Source organism: Schistocerca americana, chromosome 3 (genome assembly GCF_021461395.2).
Source record: "Schistocerca americana isolate TAMUIC-IGC-003095 chromosome 3, iqSchAmer2.1, whole genome shotgun sequence".
Taxonomy (NCBI): domain Eukaryota; kingdom Metazoa; phylum Arthropoda; class Insecta; order Orthoptera; family Acrididae; genus Schistocerca; species Schistocerca americana.
Window position 1 is genome coordinate 554,066,433 of NC_060121.1, and position 18,859 is coordinate 554,085,291.

Here is an 18,859-nt window from a genome sequence, read left to right on the forward strand (position 1 = left end):
ACCTACTCATGACAAAGATTTCAAACTTTCACCATTATTAACCATTACTTCTTCTTTCAGGACAGCATTATAAGCTGGCTGTGGTATGTTCTGATAGATGAAGTTGAGGCGTAACGCCTTATAACGATTCTGCCTTGGAGGCGGTTAAGTGGGAGATGTGTTTCAGAGCTGGAGAGTGACAGATGGTGACGTGAGACTGGACGCGCACGTAGTTTATGTATCAGCCGATAGAGGACAATATTGGATACGGGGACTGCGATTTTAGTTTCGATTGTGCCAACTAGAGTGCACTAAAGTAATAGAATGGTTTTCATAAGCTGTTATTGTATTTTCATAAAGTGTTAATATGTCTTTTTGTGTATGTAAAATGTTATAAATGTATTTTAGCAGTATGAATGATGCATGAGTGTGGATTAATGTTAATATGAAGATAATTGTTTAATGAGTTATGTAGTAGGTTTTAGTGTGGGAACATTTCGAAGAAGTATGGATATGAACAAAGGGGATTTTTGTAGAATAGATTTGTAAAGTAAGTTTATGGTAAAGGGAAAGTTAATTCAGGTATAAATAACAATAGTAATGCATAAGCAAAACTTCAACATATTAGATAATTACGTCGGTAAAAAGTGCAGTCATGAGGTTTACTATTTTGCGATTGGTTATTGATGAAAAGTGCGGACTGCCACGGGAGAATGTTGTTTTGCTATTGGCTGTTGAGTAAACTGACCAATGGTAAAGCAATATTCTTCGCGCGCCTTTCTCTGCTGGTAGAAAAGACTTAGATTATTCTAGAGAAGATTCAAAGCCTAGACATGAAACTGATCGGACATGTGTAGTAGCAGTTCCGATGGAAACGATAAGTTGCTGGATCTAACAGTGTTCCATACTTCAAAAGTGTTGGAAAGTGACGGCATAATTATTCCGATGTGTGTGTAGAAATTTCAGAATTTTTAAGTGAATTTTGTGACGAGAACAGGTCGGTGGCTAAAAACTGTGACTGCATTTGGTACGGACAGACTTCACATTTCGCGAGCATTCTCAATCAACAACAATCAGTATTTTTGTAGCTATTATGTTTTCGGGAAATGCAACACCATAAACTTGCTAAGGTGAGCGAAAGGGATTGAGAGTGACTGTGTTAAGACTAGCATGGGCTTGGGAGTGATACTTGTTCACCTAAGTTTCAGAATCTATTAATTGAGGACAAAATTTCCAACCTTTCATTTAGTGACAAAACTTTCTCCCGAAACATAGATTGGTGACTTTAATTGCAGCCTGGTTCATGTCGAAGTACAGAAGGTTTCACTCAGCTTTCCTACTGATGACCTGCTGAGACAATGTTCACAGGTAGGTGCAGGTCCGTCGTAAAGGGACGGAAAGAACCGCACCGCCGCAAAGTGTATGAACACCATCCACCTACCTCGAAATGGCTGCCTGTGGTTTTAGGCGATACCCAGGATATAGTAGATGTTTGTCTGGCACTAAACATTGTAGTAGCTACTCAAGTGATGTCACAGTTCAACCCAGGTTCTGTTTTTCACAGCTGTCTGGAACTAGGAACTGTGAAACTTCCCCAATCCACTAACATCATCCACGCATAACGGACAACTTGTAATTCTTATGTTGCCCAAGTCTTCTGAATGACTCACAGTTTTATACCCAAATCCTTGTTATAACTTCACTCAAATTTCCTTAACAGAAAGGAGTGCCTTATGTAACTCAATCACAACTCCCATAATTTACACCAATTTCAGCAGATTATGGTACAGGGCCATGAGTGTGACTCTGTGGTGGTGGATGCCATGCAGACGACATATGGATATTTGGAGTAGGCATCAATGATAAGTAACTGCATGGACCCCAAAAACGGGCCCGCAAAATCAAGATGAATGTGATCTCAGGCCCAGTGAGGCACAGGCCAGGGTGAGAATGACTGAGGGGGGGCTTGTCTGGTGACGCGCACACACAGTGCAGCTGCGGACCAGGCGGTCAATATCGCCATCGATGCCGGGCCAATACACGTGCCAGTGGTGTAACAAACTGAGCACGCAATGTCGAAAATCCAGAGGGATGACCACCCAATGGGCATCCAACACCGTGGCCAACAGAAGGACATCACTGACCACGGAGAGCTGGTGGGACACATGGCACCAAGTGCTGAAGTCAGTTTGGATCCGATGAGTAAGATAGGATGGCCAACCGTGGACCATGTAGCGGAGAACCTGCTGGAAGACAGGGTCTCGGAGTGTAGCCATGGCAATGTGAGCAGCCATAAGAGGCAGACCGTCCAGCGCATCCTAGCGAGCGGAATAAATGTGAAAGCAGAGGACCTCCTGTTGGTCAAATGCAGGATCGGGGCCTGCTGGGAGATGTGACAAAGCGTCTGCATTAGCATGGTGGGTGGTGGGCTTATACCAGATGGTGTATGTGTAATTCCGTGAAAATAACGCCCGCCACTGGAGACACTGAGCCGTCCTCTCTGGAAGGTGAGAGTGGGGTCCAAAAAGCGTGACTAAGGGTTTATGGTCCATCAGGAGGGTGCACTTTGCCCCAAACAGAGAGATGTGAAATTCTTGATCTATGTTACGTAGTGGTGAAACTATGAGGAAGAAGTGATGAAAAGAGACAGTACATAAAAAGTGGTAACTATGTACTATAAAAATGTTTGTAAATAATTGTTTATAGGAAATGTGTTTTTTACCATTAAATATTTTCAAGTTGAGTGAAAGTTAAACAGAAAAAATGAATATAACCTTTGCTTGCAATAGCAACTAGTTCTTTTAAATTCATTACGTTTTTGGAAAAGAAGTAAATTTTAGAAAAGATTTTCGAATAGATTTGATCTTGCCGATTTGAGTAAGCAATACTCTGTTAATTTACTTTCATTTGAATTCAAGTTAATCTAACTAAATAGTAAAAAATGAAAATAATCTCCTATACTATAAGTAATTGTATATTAGGATGTATATAAAGGAAGTAGGCTTAGACGAAAGTATGGTTTCAGGGACAGCAATGCATGTAAACCATGGAGGGACCAATAAGTGGAGAACACAGGTGTGTTATGGACGCTACAATGCAAGGTGCCATACTCAAGACTCACGGAAGAATGTGTGATAAAGAGGCGATAGTTATGTGCAGTTTTTTTTAAGGTAGGACAAAATACTATTATTAAATAGGACACCAACCGCAGTGCCTGAAAAAAGACATTCAAAAAGTAAATGTAAAAAGTTATTAAAAAATAGTTAGGAATTTTTCAAGTAAGAGGATTATTATAAAAGAAATTAAAGATTTTAGACTAGGTTAGTTATAGACTGCCAAGTCCGAAGTAAGAGATTTGTGATTTTAGTCTATAAGAATGAGAATACTTTTTGTAAAATATTTTGTAATTTTAAGTCAGGATCAATATTAGTATAATATTAAAACTTTTTGGAATCAAATTTTATAATCATAGGGGGTGTGAGGCGTAACGCCTTATAACGATCCTGCCTTGGAGGCAGTTAAGTGGGAGATGTGTCTCGGAGCTGGAGAGTGACACATGGTGATGAGAGACTGGACACGCACGTAGTTTATGTATCAGCCGATAGAGGACAATACTGGATACGGGGACCGTGATTTTAGTTTCGATTGTGCCCACTAGAGTGCACTAAAATAATAGAATGGTTTTCATAAGCTGTTGATTGACACTTGAGTCACAAAGGGGTGTCTTTTGATTGGACTCCTGCCTGTGACCAGACATTTCTCCCTTTAAATTCGATGCTGAAGTCCGCCCCTTGCCTTATTCCTTTCTCTCTGAACCGCCCCTTGGTTGTGGTGGCTGATATGTCGGCATACGGTATTGGAGCAGTCCTCACACATCAGAATACCGATGGCTGAGAACAGCCCATCACTTATGCATATAAGACGTTGACCCCGGCACAACGGAACTACTCTCAGATTGCGTTGAGCAACAGAGGCAACTTGGGTAAGACCTTTAAGTAATTATAAGAAACCTTGCCCAAAAACACCTGGAGTTCAGATAAGTCCTTGGGACGAGGAAGAGCCTCAATGACTGCGACATTGCGATCCGAAGGGCGAATGCCATCTTTGCTAAGTCAGCGGCCTATGTATTCCACTTTCGGAAGAAAAAAACAGCACTTGTCCAGCCGACAGCGTAAACCTGCAGATTGCAGAGCATGAAATAAGGCGCTGAGGTTGTGCAAATGTTCCTGGCGGGTATGCCCGATGACCAAGATGTCATCCAGATAATTCACACAGGCTGGGAAAGGCTGTGTGGGCTGCTCCAGGAACTGCTGGAAAATTGCTGGCGCTGAAGAGACACGAAATGGAAGGCACTTGTAGTTGTATAATGCGAAAGGTGTGTTGATAACCATGATGTTCTGGGAATCGGCATACAAGGGTAACTGGTGGTATACCTCAGCCAGGTCAATCTTAGAAAAGTACTCTCCCGCCACAAGCTTGGCAAGAAGGTCTTCCTGTTGGGGAATGGGGTAAGTGTCCACTAAGGACTGAGCACTGACAGTAGCACCAAAGTCCCCACACAGCTGAAGGGACTCATTGGGTTTCCTTATGATCACCAATGGTGTCGCTCAAGCACTATATGTTCCAGGCTCTAGGACGCCAGCAGCCTGGAGCCAATCAAGTTCCTGCTTGACTGCTGGCCGTAAGGCCACCGAAATGGGTCTGGCCTGGAAAAAGCGATGCTGCGCATCTGGCCAAAGAGTGATGAGCGCCTGAAAACGTAAAGCACACCAGAGATCCGTTGCAAACAATGATGCAAGAGGCTAGCATAGATCATCCTGAAAAGGAACAGCCGTGGAAACAAGCTTAACTTTGAGCTGTGGTAAAAATTACTGTTTTGAAGAGCGCGCCGTAGCGCGTAGTGTGAAGCAGTCGCCCTCCGTTTCTGGCGGTGGCGGCGCTGTGGCAATCGCAGCTTTGGTGTCTCCCTCTGGTGAGAAAGGGGGAAAGGTTGCTGGTCATGTGCATTTAAGGGGCGCTATGAGCTCGCCAAGGACCATTCTGGGTCAGTCTCTCGTCCCCAGCTTGCTAGTCTGTCTGTCGTCCGAATTTGTGAGGCAGTTAGTGTCTGTCTGTCGTCCGGAGTGCTAGTATATCTTTTGTTCGGATCAATCTTCAAAGCTGGATAAATGAGAGTCTTTCCACTCCGCCAGTAAGAGAACTCAGCGAGTGGTCGCCTGGTCGGGACTTAGTTTCTGCATCTGAGTCTGCGCATTATGCCGCCAGTCTGCTTGAGTTGCTCAGGCAATGGTCAGTGGCGGTTGGATCGATTGGTCGGTCGGTCACACAGGGAGACACAAGATGACTTGTCCGCCTTGAGCGTCGGCGCTTGTGAGGTCGCAACATGAGTCCAGTGGGCCGCACCGTATAGCGAGGGGTAGTGGCTTCGCGGTCAACATGAGAGCATCAGAAGTCAACCAACAACATCGGTCTGGCTGGTCAAGCTGCAACGCTGTGATATGGGAGATCGGCGTGCCTTCCTGCATCCGTTGAAGCGTCTGGCACTGGACGGTTCGAGAGAGGGATTTGGAGGTGCTGTGCCAGGTTTTCTCCAGAAATCGTAGTTTATTAGAAGTTAAGTGATTGGTGATGTGTTGTTCCATTTACTTGTTAAATTCTAGTTGTTTTCTTGGTGAGGTCACCAACCGCTTTGTTTTGGGGTCGTCCCACCATTCTTCTCCGTTTGCCCACCCGCAGGAAGGCGGTTATTTATGAATTGGGTGGTCCGTTTTCTTTTAAAATAAATCACAGTTAAAACTTCATCAGAAATTGAAAAGCCAAACAGCTGAAACGCATCGAGGCCAAAAATATTTGAAGCCGACAGATGGCTGACGATAAATAGGGTAAAGAGCCGTGGAACATGTTTGTATGTCACCTGGACGATGAACTGCTCATGAAGGGGAATGGAACCGTCACCATAGGCAACCGAACACTGAAATGGAGGTGACAATGCAGGGAAGCCCAGGAGGGTATATGACCCAATATTAATCAGGGAAACAGTGGCCCCAGTGTTGACCTGAAAACTGACATCCTCAGTAAAAAGACTGAGCGTGAGGAATAGCTTCTGTGCTGATGGGTCCTCCAGCGGGACGACCAATTGCAGAGCATGTACGGTATCCTGGGGCCCAGGAGGGGCAGGATGGAAGTGAGTTGAGCGACTACAACAAACAGATCGGATGTGGCCCTCCTTCTCACACAGCATGCAAGTTTTCCAGCAGTGGGGGTAATTAGCTCAAGAGTGTGCGGTAAAGCACTGTGGGCAAGACGGAAGTGGGCTGCATGAGGCTGTGAAGCCATAGAGATGTCGGAAAAAGAGGAGTCCCGATGACGCTGGCCTCTGTTGGCTGGGCCACGTCAACGTCGTGAGGACGGAACCCGCAGAGATGCACTGATAGCCGCCACTTGCGGCCATGCCATGAGATGCTCATTAGCCACCTGAGCAATTTAAAATTAGTGGGCAATGTGGAGAATCTCTTCCAATGAGGGATTATCGAGTTTCAACGCCGCAGTGCGGACCTCAGGATCGGGAGCCAGCTGAACCACCACATCCTGGATCAGGGAGTCCACATATGAAGCCTTACACTGCTGATTGGTGCACGTAAAATTGCATCGACCCTGCAAGTCCGTGACCAGGTTGTTTATGGTACTGGTGGAACTACAGCTGAGAGGCGACCACATGGTAGCAATGTGAATAATAGTTTGTCAGCAACAGACATATCTCCTGGAGAGAGAGAGCCACAGGACAGGACAAAGGTGCCAACTTGAGGAGAAGAAAGAATGTGTCTGGGGAGGCCCAAGACAAAAACAACGAGTGCTGCAAGGGGTCATCCGTGACCTGAAAAGCCATCAAATGTTGTTTCAGCCGATGTAAGTTGTTTCCCAGTCTTCATTAGCGTCATTAAATGGTGGGAACGACGGCGGACATGGGAAAGCATCGGACATCCAAGGACTCGGAAGCTGTTGTGGTAGCGTGTCCCTGGCATCGACTTTGTCCGTTAGCAACCGCATTGACTTATGTAAGATGTCTAAATGGATCTGCTGCTGCTGCTGCTGTTGTTCCAGAAGACAGACCAACTTAGCTCCATGACGACTACCGTTTATGTCATCGGCAAAATGTTGTAACTGCGATGGGAATGGTCGCGGGGTTGCCGCAAATGAAAATGCGGCGGGACCAAACGGGAGCGGCCCACAAACAGACAAGACGGACGAACGGGAATGGAAGGACAGGGACGAATGGGAATGGAAGGACAGGCACGACAACAGACAACCGAGCAAGACACCAAGATCAATGACAAAGTATTAAGCAACAGGCTCACAATAGATAACCTCACAAAATCAAAACGACATCCACTCGTAAACGGGAAGTAAGCACACACAACGTAAACACAATGTCTGTAAGCAAGATATCAACCGACTCAACGCGAATACCAGACTGCCTCACTGAGTGAGAGGCAGCCGCCTAAATACAGGACAGGGTATGTCGCTATTGGCTGCTGGGATCACGTGCTCCACAGTGGCGCCCTCACGTTAGACTCGAGCCAGGAGCACACGCAGCCACAGCTAAGGGTGCGACTGCTGCAGAGTCCTCTAGTGGTCATCTAGTTCCACTCCGTCTGGCACTGACTTGAAACCCACTGCGCTCGGTATCAGACTACCCTAAGCCTATCCTTTTTTCTTGTCATTTTCAATTACATACAACATAGTGGTGAAGCCAGTTTCCCTAAGGGAGTAACCCCGATACAAATCCAGGTCCTCCAGGTTGGCGGCTGATCATGGGGCTAACAACCCCATACCGGAAAAAAAGTTATTGTTAAGCAACCAATTCACAGAGAGAACTGGACTGTCTCAAACTTACGACAACCAGCACATGTCAAATGGCAACGATTTCGGTATATACAAACATGGAATGTAAGAAGTATTTTTCAGGTGGAGCCAGTAGGAAGCTCGAGGAGGAATTATTGAGGTACTGAATTGATGTAGCAGCATTGCTAGAGGTAAGATGGAAACAAACAGAGGTGGCTGATCTCCAGCATTATACCTTGATCAATAGCGAGGAAGAAGAAAATAGATTGGGAATAGGTTTTATGACAAAGAAGTCCGGTGGAATATGAAACAATAAACCCCAGATTATGTCGACAGAGGCTGAAGGGAAAATTTCTCCAACTTGTCGCAGATTAGCGTGCATGCCCCAACGGAAGATGCAGCTGAAGAAGATAAAGAAGAATTTCATGAGAAATTGGAGCAAGTATATGACAAGCTGCCAAAGTATGTTGTCAAAGTTATCCTGGGGGATTGTATTGCTAAAGTAGGTAAAGAGAAAGAGAACCAACTGGTGACAGGTCTCCACAGTAAACATTTGGAATCAAATAACAATGGTTGGAAACTGATTGAATTTGCTTTTAGCAAAGGATTAATGATTAAAAGCATGTGTTTCCTGCACAAAGACATTCATAAGGAGACTTGGGTATCACCAGATGGGTTGACGAGAAATCAAATAGATCATGTACTATAGATGGATGGCATGCCTCAGATATTTTGGATATGATTAGCCGGCGAGGAGCGGATATTGACTGAAGGCCATCTTTTGGTAAGAATCAAAACCTTAGAAAGGATTGCAGTAAAGCCAGAAGGGCTGGGTTGGAGAAACATAGAGTCTACAATGTGGAGATGCCCAAAGATCAGAAGAAAATGGAAGAGTATAGGAACAAAGTGCAAGAGAAGTTGCAAAGGATCAGTGGGATGGAGGGAAAGGATATCAACGTACTATGGGAGGAAACTAAGATAGCTTTAAATACAACAGCTCAAGAAGTACTTGGAGAAAGAGGAAAACAGAAAAGAAACAGATGGTTTGATGAGGAGATGTCAAAGGTGCTATATGATAGAAATCAAACTCGACAAAGAATGTTACAGAGACCAACATGAAATAATGTGGCTACATTTAAAGAGAAGAGAAGGGTAGCTAAGAATTTAGTGTGGATTAAAAAGAGAGTACAGGAAAGGGAATGGATGGATGAAATACAAAACTACTTTGAAAATAAGCAGGAGAGGAAATTCTTTTATGGTGTGGGACAAATAAAGAGAGGATATCAGCCAAGGATGGACATGCTGAAAGAAGAGACAGGCAGTTTTATTGTTGGGAAGGAAAAAATAATAGAAACAAAGGCACAACATTTTGAAGTGTTACAGTCAGACAGACACATTGTAAGTGAAGTGAGAAATGGAGGGGCTACAGAAGAAACTGAAGAAGAACATGAGGTGGATGGAGATGATAATGCAGTGGACACAGAACCACCATCGATAGAAGAGCTAAGAGCAATTATAAAGTAACTTGGGAATAACAAAGCTCCTGGATACGACCTAGTAACAGCGGAATTGATAAAACACGGAGGTGAAATATTAGTATGGAGGGTACATAAAAAATTACAGTGGCCTGGGAAACAGAGAAAATGCCAGAGGACTTGACGTTAGCAACCATTTGCCATATACATGAGAAAGGATCACGCAACCACTGTAAGAACTACTGACGAATATCTCTGCTTAGTATCATCTACAAAATCCTTTCTCTACTTACTCTCAAGGAGAGTGGGAAACAATGTATCCATTCAAATTTCCTTAGAAGCTAATAAAATTAACTAAGATGACCCTGAAAAACAGTAAAAGCTAGGTTAAAGTTCAGGGATGTCTGTCGAGATCATTCCCAATGGAAGAAGGCCTAAGACAGGGAGACCCATTATCCCCAGTAATATTCAAGCTAGTGTTAGAGAATGCAGTCAGATCAATAACCACAAACCCAGGAGGCAATATTCACAATAGACTTCTGCAAATCTTAGACTTAGATGATGTAATAATAAGTGCTACAAGTACGGAGGCACTTGCATGAGCCTTCTAAGAGTTTGAAGCTGCTGCCAAGAATCTTGGTTTAGAAATCTAAGTATATGGTAACTGACAGAGTTAGAAGAAACACAGGTGATCTACAGTTAGAAGGGTACAACTTTGAAAGAGTAGATAGCTTTATTATCTTGGCTCAGTAATAACATCAGAAAAGAAAGTGGAGGCAGATATAACAAACCGAATTAAGGCTGCAGACAGACCACATAAAGCACTACAGACCATGCTCAAAAGTAAGAACCTAAGTAGGAAACTAAAGCTGACACTCTACAAAACAGTGATCAAACCAGTTCTTGCATATGGCAGCGAGACATGGGTATTGACATAGGCTTTGGAGAAGAAGCTAAATATATTGGAAAGGAAAGTGCTGAGGAAGATTTTTGGTCCTGTAAAAAAAGGTGAGATACATTGAATTAGGAGTAATGAAGAAATATGGGCTCTGTACAAAGAACCTGATTTGGTAACCTCAATCAAAATGTGAAGGCTAAGATGGTTAGGATATGTCCAGCGTATGACAGAATAAAGGCTCCCGAAGAAGAAGAAGAAGATGATGATGATGGAACATCCTGGTGGTAGGTGGAGGAGAGTACAACCGCATGTGAGATGGTTGGAATATGATGTGGAAGCCAACCAGAGAGTAGTGGGAGTGAGGAGATGGTGCAGGCGTGCTGAAGACCAAGACGATTGGAAATCTGTGATTGATGAGGCCAAGGTCCTCAGAGGACCATAGTGCCATGGAGTAAATAAATTAGTAAGAATCTTATAAATGAACTACACACCTGTGTTACAACTTGAACTAGATTTATGAACATGAATTGGAAAAGACATGATCCAGCACCTTTATTTACAGCTATTGTTAAGTGGGTAGACTTTAATGTTTCTAAAGTGTCTGTCTAATTGCAATAAGTATAAGTATTATGAGCACTAGCAGATAAACTTTATATGCAAACTCCTAATTTTAGCTTTTTAAGCCTAAAGAATCACACGGGCTTTCCCTTCCTCTTTCTGATACTGTTATCACTAGACTTGGCTCCATTAACCAATTTTTAAGTACAATATTAGCAAATATCATAAAAAACAGAAGAAAATGAAAAACAAATGAAAGTAAAAAGAAATACTGACACGTAAGTAAAAATATCGCTGAAATGGATGAAATAATGTTTTTTACTTGCTTAAATATTTTCAAATAAATTAAGAAGACATGACAGCTACTTATATAAAAATACTCATCTCAAGTACTCACACAATGTATAGCTGGCATCAAGTACAATGCCACTTCCTCTATGCTGAAGCAACTGTATCTGCTCACTGTGTCGCTGTTCACTTTCGTCCTTCAATGTGACATCTCGTCTGTAGTCTACACTATGTAGTTGGGACAGCCTTTGGTAGCAGGAGAGGACAAAATACAGGGTTAAAATAACAAATACAGCAGATAATTCTAGAAAGCAGTTGGATTCTTTCTATGGAAAGCATATCACCAAACTGATGCTAAAACAAGAATACTTCCTTATCTTCAAGCTAAAACAAGAATTATTTTAAGTCTAATAAATATTCACATGTGATTGAGAACTACTGTGCAACCAAATTAAAGATGTTTCAAACAATGGTCTGTAGCCAATACAAACAACAGAAAGGTAATATGATAAGTTTAAGTTTTCTTATTCATTTAAGCTTTCACTAAATAGTCTGCAAATTTGTACCAGAGTGTTGTGCTTAGCAATGTGGAAGCTCATACATGAACTAAACAACTGTGTGATACAAACAGAACATAAGTTGCAAAAATACAATGTCACATCTTTATTTACTAGATCAATGAAAGTACTAACTTATCTGCAAGAGCCTGAAGATCTTCCTTAGCCTCCTCAGACTGAGGAGGTACTGGTGTTTGTCCCACTTGAACCAGTTCAGACTGATCCAATGAGGCTGCACCACTCAAAAGAGAGTGGTGTGGGGACGAAAGTGACACACTTCGAACTGGTGTGGAGGTCGCTGATATTTTCCCCAACTTATTTCGAAGGTCCTCGTTAACTTTTAAGGCATTCGAAAGTCTTAGTTGGAGAGTATCACGTTCCTCTAACAACTGATGACAGAAAAAAATAAACATGATCTGCAAAACATGTATATGTCATACTTGTATGCATCTGAAATAAGCCATAAAATTTATATTATAATGAAAAATAATTATAAAGAGCAATGGAAATTAAAGCACAGTATTCATCAAGCCCAATTTCATGATGAACACCACAATGCTTTAGTATAAGTGATCCATTCGAGGTAGGCACTATTGGCTGAGTAGACCTTAATCAACCAGTTATGAGAATTGGCATACTCTAACTGAATGTGAAATCTAGCCAATAGTGTAATTAACATTTTGCACATATAAAGCCTTCCAAGACATGAAGACCAATTTGATTCTTGTCAAACATATTAAAACTTAGCCTTCTGCCACAATGTGTGTGATGAAGTGGAACAAGCGGATCTTTTTTAGTTGCAGTGTGGGACTACGTGACCTTAGACATACTTAAAATTCCTCTTCCACATAGTTCCAGGTCATTTAACATCTATACTTTTGGGGCTCACACTCAGCTTAACCACACTGCATCAGATGTTATCCTTTCACCTTGTTCTGGATTTTTTCCCCTTCCTTCAGTCTGATTGGGTCTTCTGGACAAAGATTTGAAACACAGTCAGTTTTCAAGCATCTTACGTACACGTGCAGTCCAATGTAGCATTCTCTTCCTCAGTACCTTGTGGTTTTTCTAAAGCATAAGTAGTTCTTCATTTTTTCAGATTCTCCAAACTAGGAGGCACTCACTTTCGAACTGAAAAATGTTCATTTTTTATTTTCTTTCAAGTATTAGCAGCTATTTTTCATCTTTGTTTCCAAGAGTGTATCATCCACATAGCAGAATAGGCTCAATGACTGGTAGAGATATTTGAGTAGTGTGTTTTCTGCTGTGATAAACTAGTTTTTAAATCTGTGCAAGAACACCAGGAGCAATGTAGTTACTGATATAATGTTCAGAAGTGATAGAAATTGTGACCATTAGACTTAATTTGTATAAATGTCTCCATAAGATTTAGTTCAATGCTTTGGTATCCATCTCAGTCAAGAAGGGGTCACTCCTAATTATACTGTTAAGTGCCATTTTTTGTCACTCTACAGAAGTTCAATAAATCATAATAAAAGGGGGTGGGCATAGAAAGGGGACATAAAACTCTACTACTGTAAAAGACCACTTATATGTTGAACCACATATATCTGTAAAGTTATTTACAAGTATAATAGTACTAATCATGTGTGAAAAATGTGTACAAAGCCACATTTTCCTTAATATTGTGGAATCAGTGCAAGAGGATTGTGCACTGTGGTTTCACTGTGGTCATTATCATTTCCCTCATTCCCTATTCCATTCATGAATGATGCAAAGAAAGAATGACTGCTGACAAATATCTGTTTTTATGTTGCCAAGGTAAATATGTATGAGCGAAACCACAGTTTAATCCTAGTTTAATTAAACAATGATAAAATAAACTTACACTATGTGAGATAAACCACTGTTTAATTAAACAATAATAAAATATACCTTTCATTATATCACTCTGTTACCACATACAAGTCCTACCCCGTACTAATAACCCTCCCAAAGCATTGAACACTGCACAGTTGCATAACATCCTTGCCAAACTCTTATTTCATTACTAATTATCTCATAGACAACTGCCTCATTGGAGTATTGTACTGCCAGCTCGGAATCTGGATAATTTTCTTGCACGTATCGTAAATTTCTTCTCACTTAGCTTGCTGTTTATTTTATATTACTGCAACTCATTTGGATTTGCGACAACACAACTTATTACTTTGTTAGCTGAAGCAATAATTAACAAATAGGTACTGGCTCACAATTGTAAAACAACAATGGAACACTACAAAATAATGTTATCTGTGATTGGCGCACTTTGTACAAAGGCATGCCTGCCCAAGGGTTAATTATGTATCGAGTAGTATATGCTAGGAAGTGTTGATTCCAGTGACAAATCTGGTATGTTAAGCTTATACTTTGTTCACTAAACAACTGTGTGGAACTGTACTGAATGTGTGGTGCCACCGCCAGACACCACACTTGCTAGGTGGTAGCCTTTAAATCAGCCGTGGTCTGTTAGTATACGTCGGAACCGCGTGTCGCCACTATCAGTGATTGCAGACCGAGCGCCGCCACACGGCAGGTCTAGAGAGACTTCCTAGCACTCGCCCAGTTGTACAACCGACTTTGCTAGGGATGGTTCACTGACAAAATACGCTCTCATTTGCCGAGACGATAGTTAGCATAGCCTTCAGCTACGTCATTTGCTACGACCTAGCAAGGCGCCAGTACCAGTTACTATTGATACTGTAATAATGTACCGTCAAGACCGATGTTCACCATTAATGGATTAAAGTTAAGTATTCCAACAGCTACGTCCATTTTTTCTAAATTCTAATTTCCTTGTCCTGTTTCAGACCTCATGCCAGCCTCCGTGAGCTAAAACACGTGCCTTTCAGCCTCCTCTAGTAACCCGGTGTTGGCTCTCCTGCCAACCACAACATTGGCGATGAGGCCAAACTGCGTTCTTATCGATATTGCCCTGATTTACTTGTGTAATGGCTTCGCCACTATCTCCAGATGTACTGTCCGAATTTTATCGCTTACAGAATCAGCAGACGCAGGCCTTACTGGATGTCCTTAGACAGCTCGTCCAGGGTCAGAGTGTTTGCCAGAAAAAGCTCAGATCGGACACTCACAACCATTCCAGGCCCTTTGCTTCGCGCCGACTTCAAACCAAGGATACTCAGGCTCGTGAAACTTTGCCCATGGAAATTCATGTAGTTCATTCCACTCCGCCCAGTGCCACTCTCTCTAACAGTGACTGTGTTCATCCCACAAATAGTGTGTGTCGACATCGCCGGAACTCCCATCAAGTCGCAAGTGATTTTGTACCAGTGTCAGTTCACGTTGCACGAGACAGTCGCTCTTGTTGTCAGCAGGACAATAAACATTTTGTAGACTTGGACATTAACAACAAAGTGATACCATTCCAGCTCAATACGGGAGCTGCAGTTTCACTGATCAATCAAGACACGTACAAACTGCTGGGCACACCTCCGTTGCGTGCCGCAACTGTTAAGTTAAATAGCTATTTGGCTCACAACATCCCTGTATTAGGACAGTGCAGCCTTCTTGCAACATACAAAGGACAAACAAAACTTGTGTCATTTTACGTCCTTCGTTCTTCTTCTGCAGTGAACTTGTTTGGTTTAGATTTATTTCAGTTGTTTAACTTGTCTATAGTAAATCAGGTCCTATCAGTGAACCAGACTGTGCCTTCAGACAGTGTTTCTCGTCTATTTGAAGAATTTGCAGACATTTTTGAACCGGGCCTTGGTTGCGCTAAGAACTATAAAGCACATTTGGAACTGAATGTCAACACGCAACCGAAATTTTTCAGAGCGCGCAATGTTCCCCACGCATTGCGTGATGAGGTCGCAAAAACATTACACGATTTGGAATCACAAGGTGTAATTGAACGTGTGCAGGCTTCTCTCTGGGCTTCACCCTTAGTAATTTTGCCAAAACCTTCCGGAAAATTGAGACTTTGTGTGGACTTCAAGGCTACAGTGAATCCACAACTAGTGATTGCAACTTTTCCTTTACCCCGCCCGGAAGATCTTTTTGACGAACTGTGCCCAGGTAAATATTTTTCGAAGTTGGACCTAGCAGATGCGTACTTGCAAATACCGGTGGATGAAGAATCAAAGCGCGTTTTGGTGGTTAACACGCATCTTGGTTTGTATCGATTCAAACGACTGCCATTCGGGTGTGCATCCGCCCCTGCATTGTTTCAGCAATACCTACAAACTGTTTGTGCGTCAGTCCCTACTGCAGCAAATTATCTGGACGATATTGTGATCTCCGGAAAGATGGAAGAAGAACATTTAGCCAATCTCAGAACATTATTTCAGGTCTTGCGACAAAATGGTCTTCGCTTGCAGAAGGACAAATGTGTTTTTTGCTAGGGACTTGCCCTACCTGGGACATGTACTCAATGCCCAAGGCATACATCCCAGTCCAGAGCACCTCCGTGCCATACAAGACTTGCCTTCGCCACAGAATTTGAAGCAGCTACAGAGTGTGCTGGGCAAAATCAACTATTATCATAAATATGTGCGCCACGCCTCTTCCATTTCAGCTCCGCTTCATTGCTTACGCCGTAAGGGTGTTCCGTTCGTCTGGACGACGGAATGCGAACGCGCTTTTCGCCAGTTGAAATCGGCGTTGCTTTCCAATACTTGCCTGACGCCATTCGATCCCCAGAAGCCCCTTTTGTTGATGGTGGATGCATCGGATTTTGGGATCGCTGCTGTGCTTGCGCACAAAGATGGACCACACGATCGCCCTATCGCCTTTGCCTCCAAATTGCTCTCGTCTGCACAAAGAAATTATTCACAGATCGAGAAAGAAGCATTGGCTCTCGTATTTGGTGTTACAAAGTTTCATGATTTCTTGTATGGTCGTCACTTTACCATCATCACAGACCACAAACCTTTGACATCGCTTTTTCATCCGAACAAGCCTGTACCTCCACGTACAGCACAGAAATTCATTCGCTGGTCTATTTTCCTCTCGCAGTACCACTACGATATCTTGTATCGGTCCACTGCTAAGCACGGAAACGCCGATGCGTTGTCCTGTTTGCCTGATGCTTGCATGTTCATCGATTCAGAAACCGATGACGTGGTCGAATTGTTTCTGATTGATTTTCGTCGTGTAGCTACTGCCACAGCTGCTGACCTTGTCCTTGCTACCGTTCTACGTTTTGTTGCTACGCAATGGCGCTTGTCAAAGTCACGGATCGAGGATCCGTTGGTTTGCCGATTTTTTGCTCACAAGGAGAGACTTTTTGTGCGACGTGGTGTTTTGCTGTTGCGTTCTGATAATGATCAGTCCAGGGTCGTGGTCCCACGTTCGTTACAGTCCTCTGTCTTACGGCTTCTCCACCAAGGACATTGGGGTATAGTGCGAACGAAACAACTTGCTCGTCAGCACTGTACTTGGTTCGGAATCGATGCTGCGATTACGAATATATGCTCTCTTTGGTGCAACACATATAAAGCAACATCCAATTCATTTTGGTCCGGTCAGTGCCCTGGGGACCCATCTACTGGCTCGCCTCAGCCCCAGGTGTTACCGACGCTGCCTTCCATTTTGCCCCATGGCGCCGCGCAGCCGCCGCCGCCTGTTCTCCCGCTGGCGACGCCCGCAGTGGACGCGTCGCTGCAACCGCCGGGCGCCTCCCTGGGTCACGCGCCGCCGATCGCTTCCCGTGACCAGTTGTCCTCCGACATGGAACTCTTGCACGCTCCTGACCATATGTCGTCTTCGCCCGTCGGGTGCCTCGGCCTGATGGAGGTCGACCCTTCGGCCCCTCCTGTATCTCTGCAGGTGCATACACCGCATGTTGGCGTGCAACCTGGAGCAGGTTTTCAGGCGTTTCCTAGCTCCCCGCGGTCCGAATGGCAGGGTGCGGGTGGCACAGCCTTGCCTGTTGTTAGGCTCCCCACCTCGTCGCATACGTCAACATGGGGTCCTCCCCACGGCGGGCGGAAGCCTTATGCCACAATCGTACACTGATTTGCGGGGGAGGAATGTGGTGTCGCCGCCAGACACCACACTTGCTAGGTGGTAGCCTTTAAATCGGCCGCGGTCTGTTAGTATACGTCGGAACCGCGTGTCGCCACTATCAGTGATTGCAGACCGAGCGCCTCCACACGGCAGGTCTAGAGAGACTTCCTAGCACTCGCCCAGTTGTACAACCGACTTTGCTAGGGATGGTTCACTGACAAAATACGCTCTCATTTGCCGAGACGATAGTTAGCATAGCCTTCAGCTACGTCATTTGCTACGACCTAGCAAGGCGCCAGTACCAGTTACTATTGATACTGTAATAATGTACCGTCAAGACCGACGTTCACCATTAATGGATTTAAGTTAAGTATTCCACCAGCTACGTCCATTTTTTCTGAATTCTAATTTCCTTGTCCTGTTCCGGACCTCACGCCAGCCTGCGTGAGCTAAAACGCGTGCCTGTCGGCCTCCTCTAGTAACCCCGTGTTGGCTCTCCTGCCAACCACAACAGAATGCCTTCTGGAAGTCAAGGAGCATGGCACCAACCTGATACCTTTGTCTTTGACACTCTGTTCCACATGATCTCTGCTAACAATGGCTACGTTTATTTTTAAAATTGAGATTTTTATTCTCCAAATATGTCTTAATACGCATGTTCCATAATACTAAAAACTAGCATCAAAGTGGTTGTTGAACTGTTGGGTTGGTGCATAATTTCGTAGTGTTTTACCATCAGTTTAATAAACACAACAGATACACATGGCAGAGACTTTAGTCACCATCACTATTTTCAATAGTATGCTAATGCTGGGGTAACTTTTTGATTTTACGACTGTATAAATCATACGTTTTGAGGTGAAGCCATGTTTGGAGTGCATTTTCATCCAGGAGGTAAGTTTCTTGAAGGGCGTTTGATAGAGAGTGGAAAAGATGAAAACCTGACGACACAAGATCAGGTTAACAATGTGGGTATGGGATGACTTGCCAACTTAACTCATGTATAGTGTTTTTTGTCAGTCTATCAGAATGTAGGCAGGTGTTATTGTGGAGTAGCACCACTTCATACAGTCTTCCTGATTGTTGCTCTTGGAGTGTGTCTGCAAAATGTCTCAGGTGTTGACAATAAATGTCAGCAGTGATGGTTACAGCCTGTGGAAGCAATTCGTGGCAACCACACCATAGTTGTTCCACCAGATGAATAACATTATCTTTTGTGGATGTGTACAGGTCTTTGTACCGGGAGTTGCTGCTTTGTTTGGGCTCAACCATTCTTTTCTTTTCCTAAGTTA

At 43.5% G+C, this 18,859-nt stretch overlaps 1 protein-coding gene across 2 annotated transcripts in view; it reads right to left on the reverse strand.

Moving 5' to 3' along the window:
• The window catches only part of LOC124605205 (protein lava lamp-like), a 157,355-nt gene that overhangs the window by 23,887 nt on the left and 114,609 nt on the right, over positions 1-18,859 (reverse strand). For both annotated transcript variants that reach the window (XM_047136744.1, XM_047136743.1), the window contains exons 10-11: positions 11,733-11,986; positions 11,150-11,286 (exon numbers count right to left, since the gene is read on the reverse strand). In XM_047136744.1, the coding sequence (XP_046992700.1) occupies positions 11,150-11,286; positions 11,733-11,986 (391 nt within the window). The remainder of the gene's footprint in view (positions 1-11,149; positions 11,287-11,732; positions 11,987-18,859) is intronic.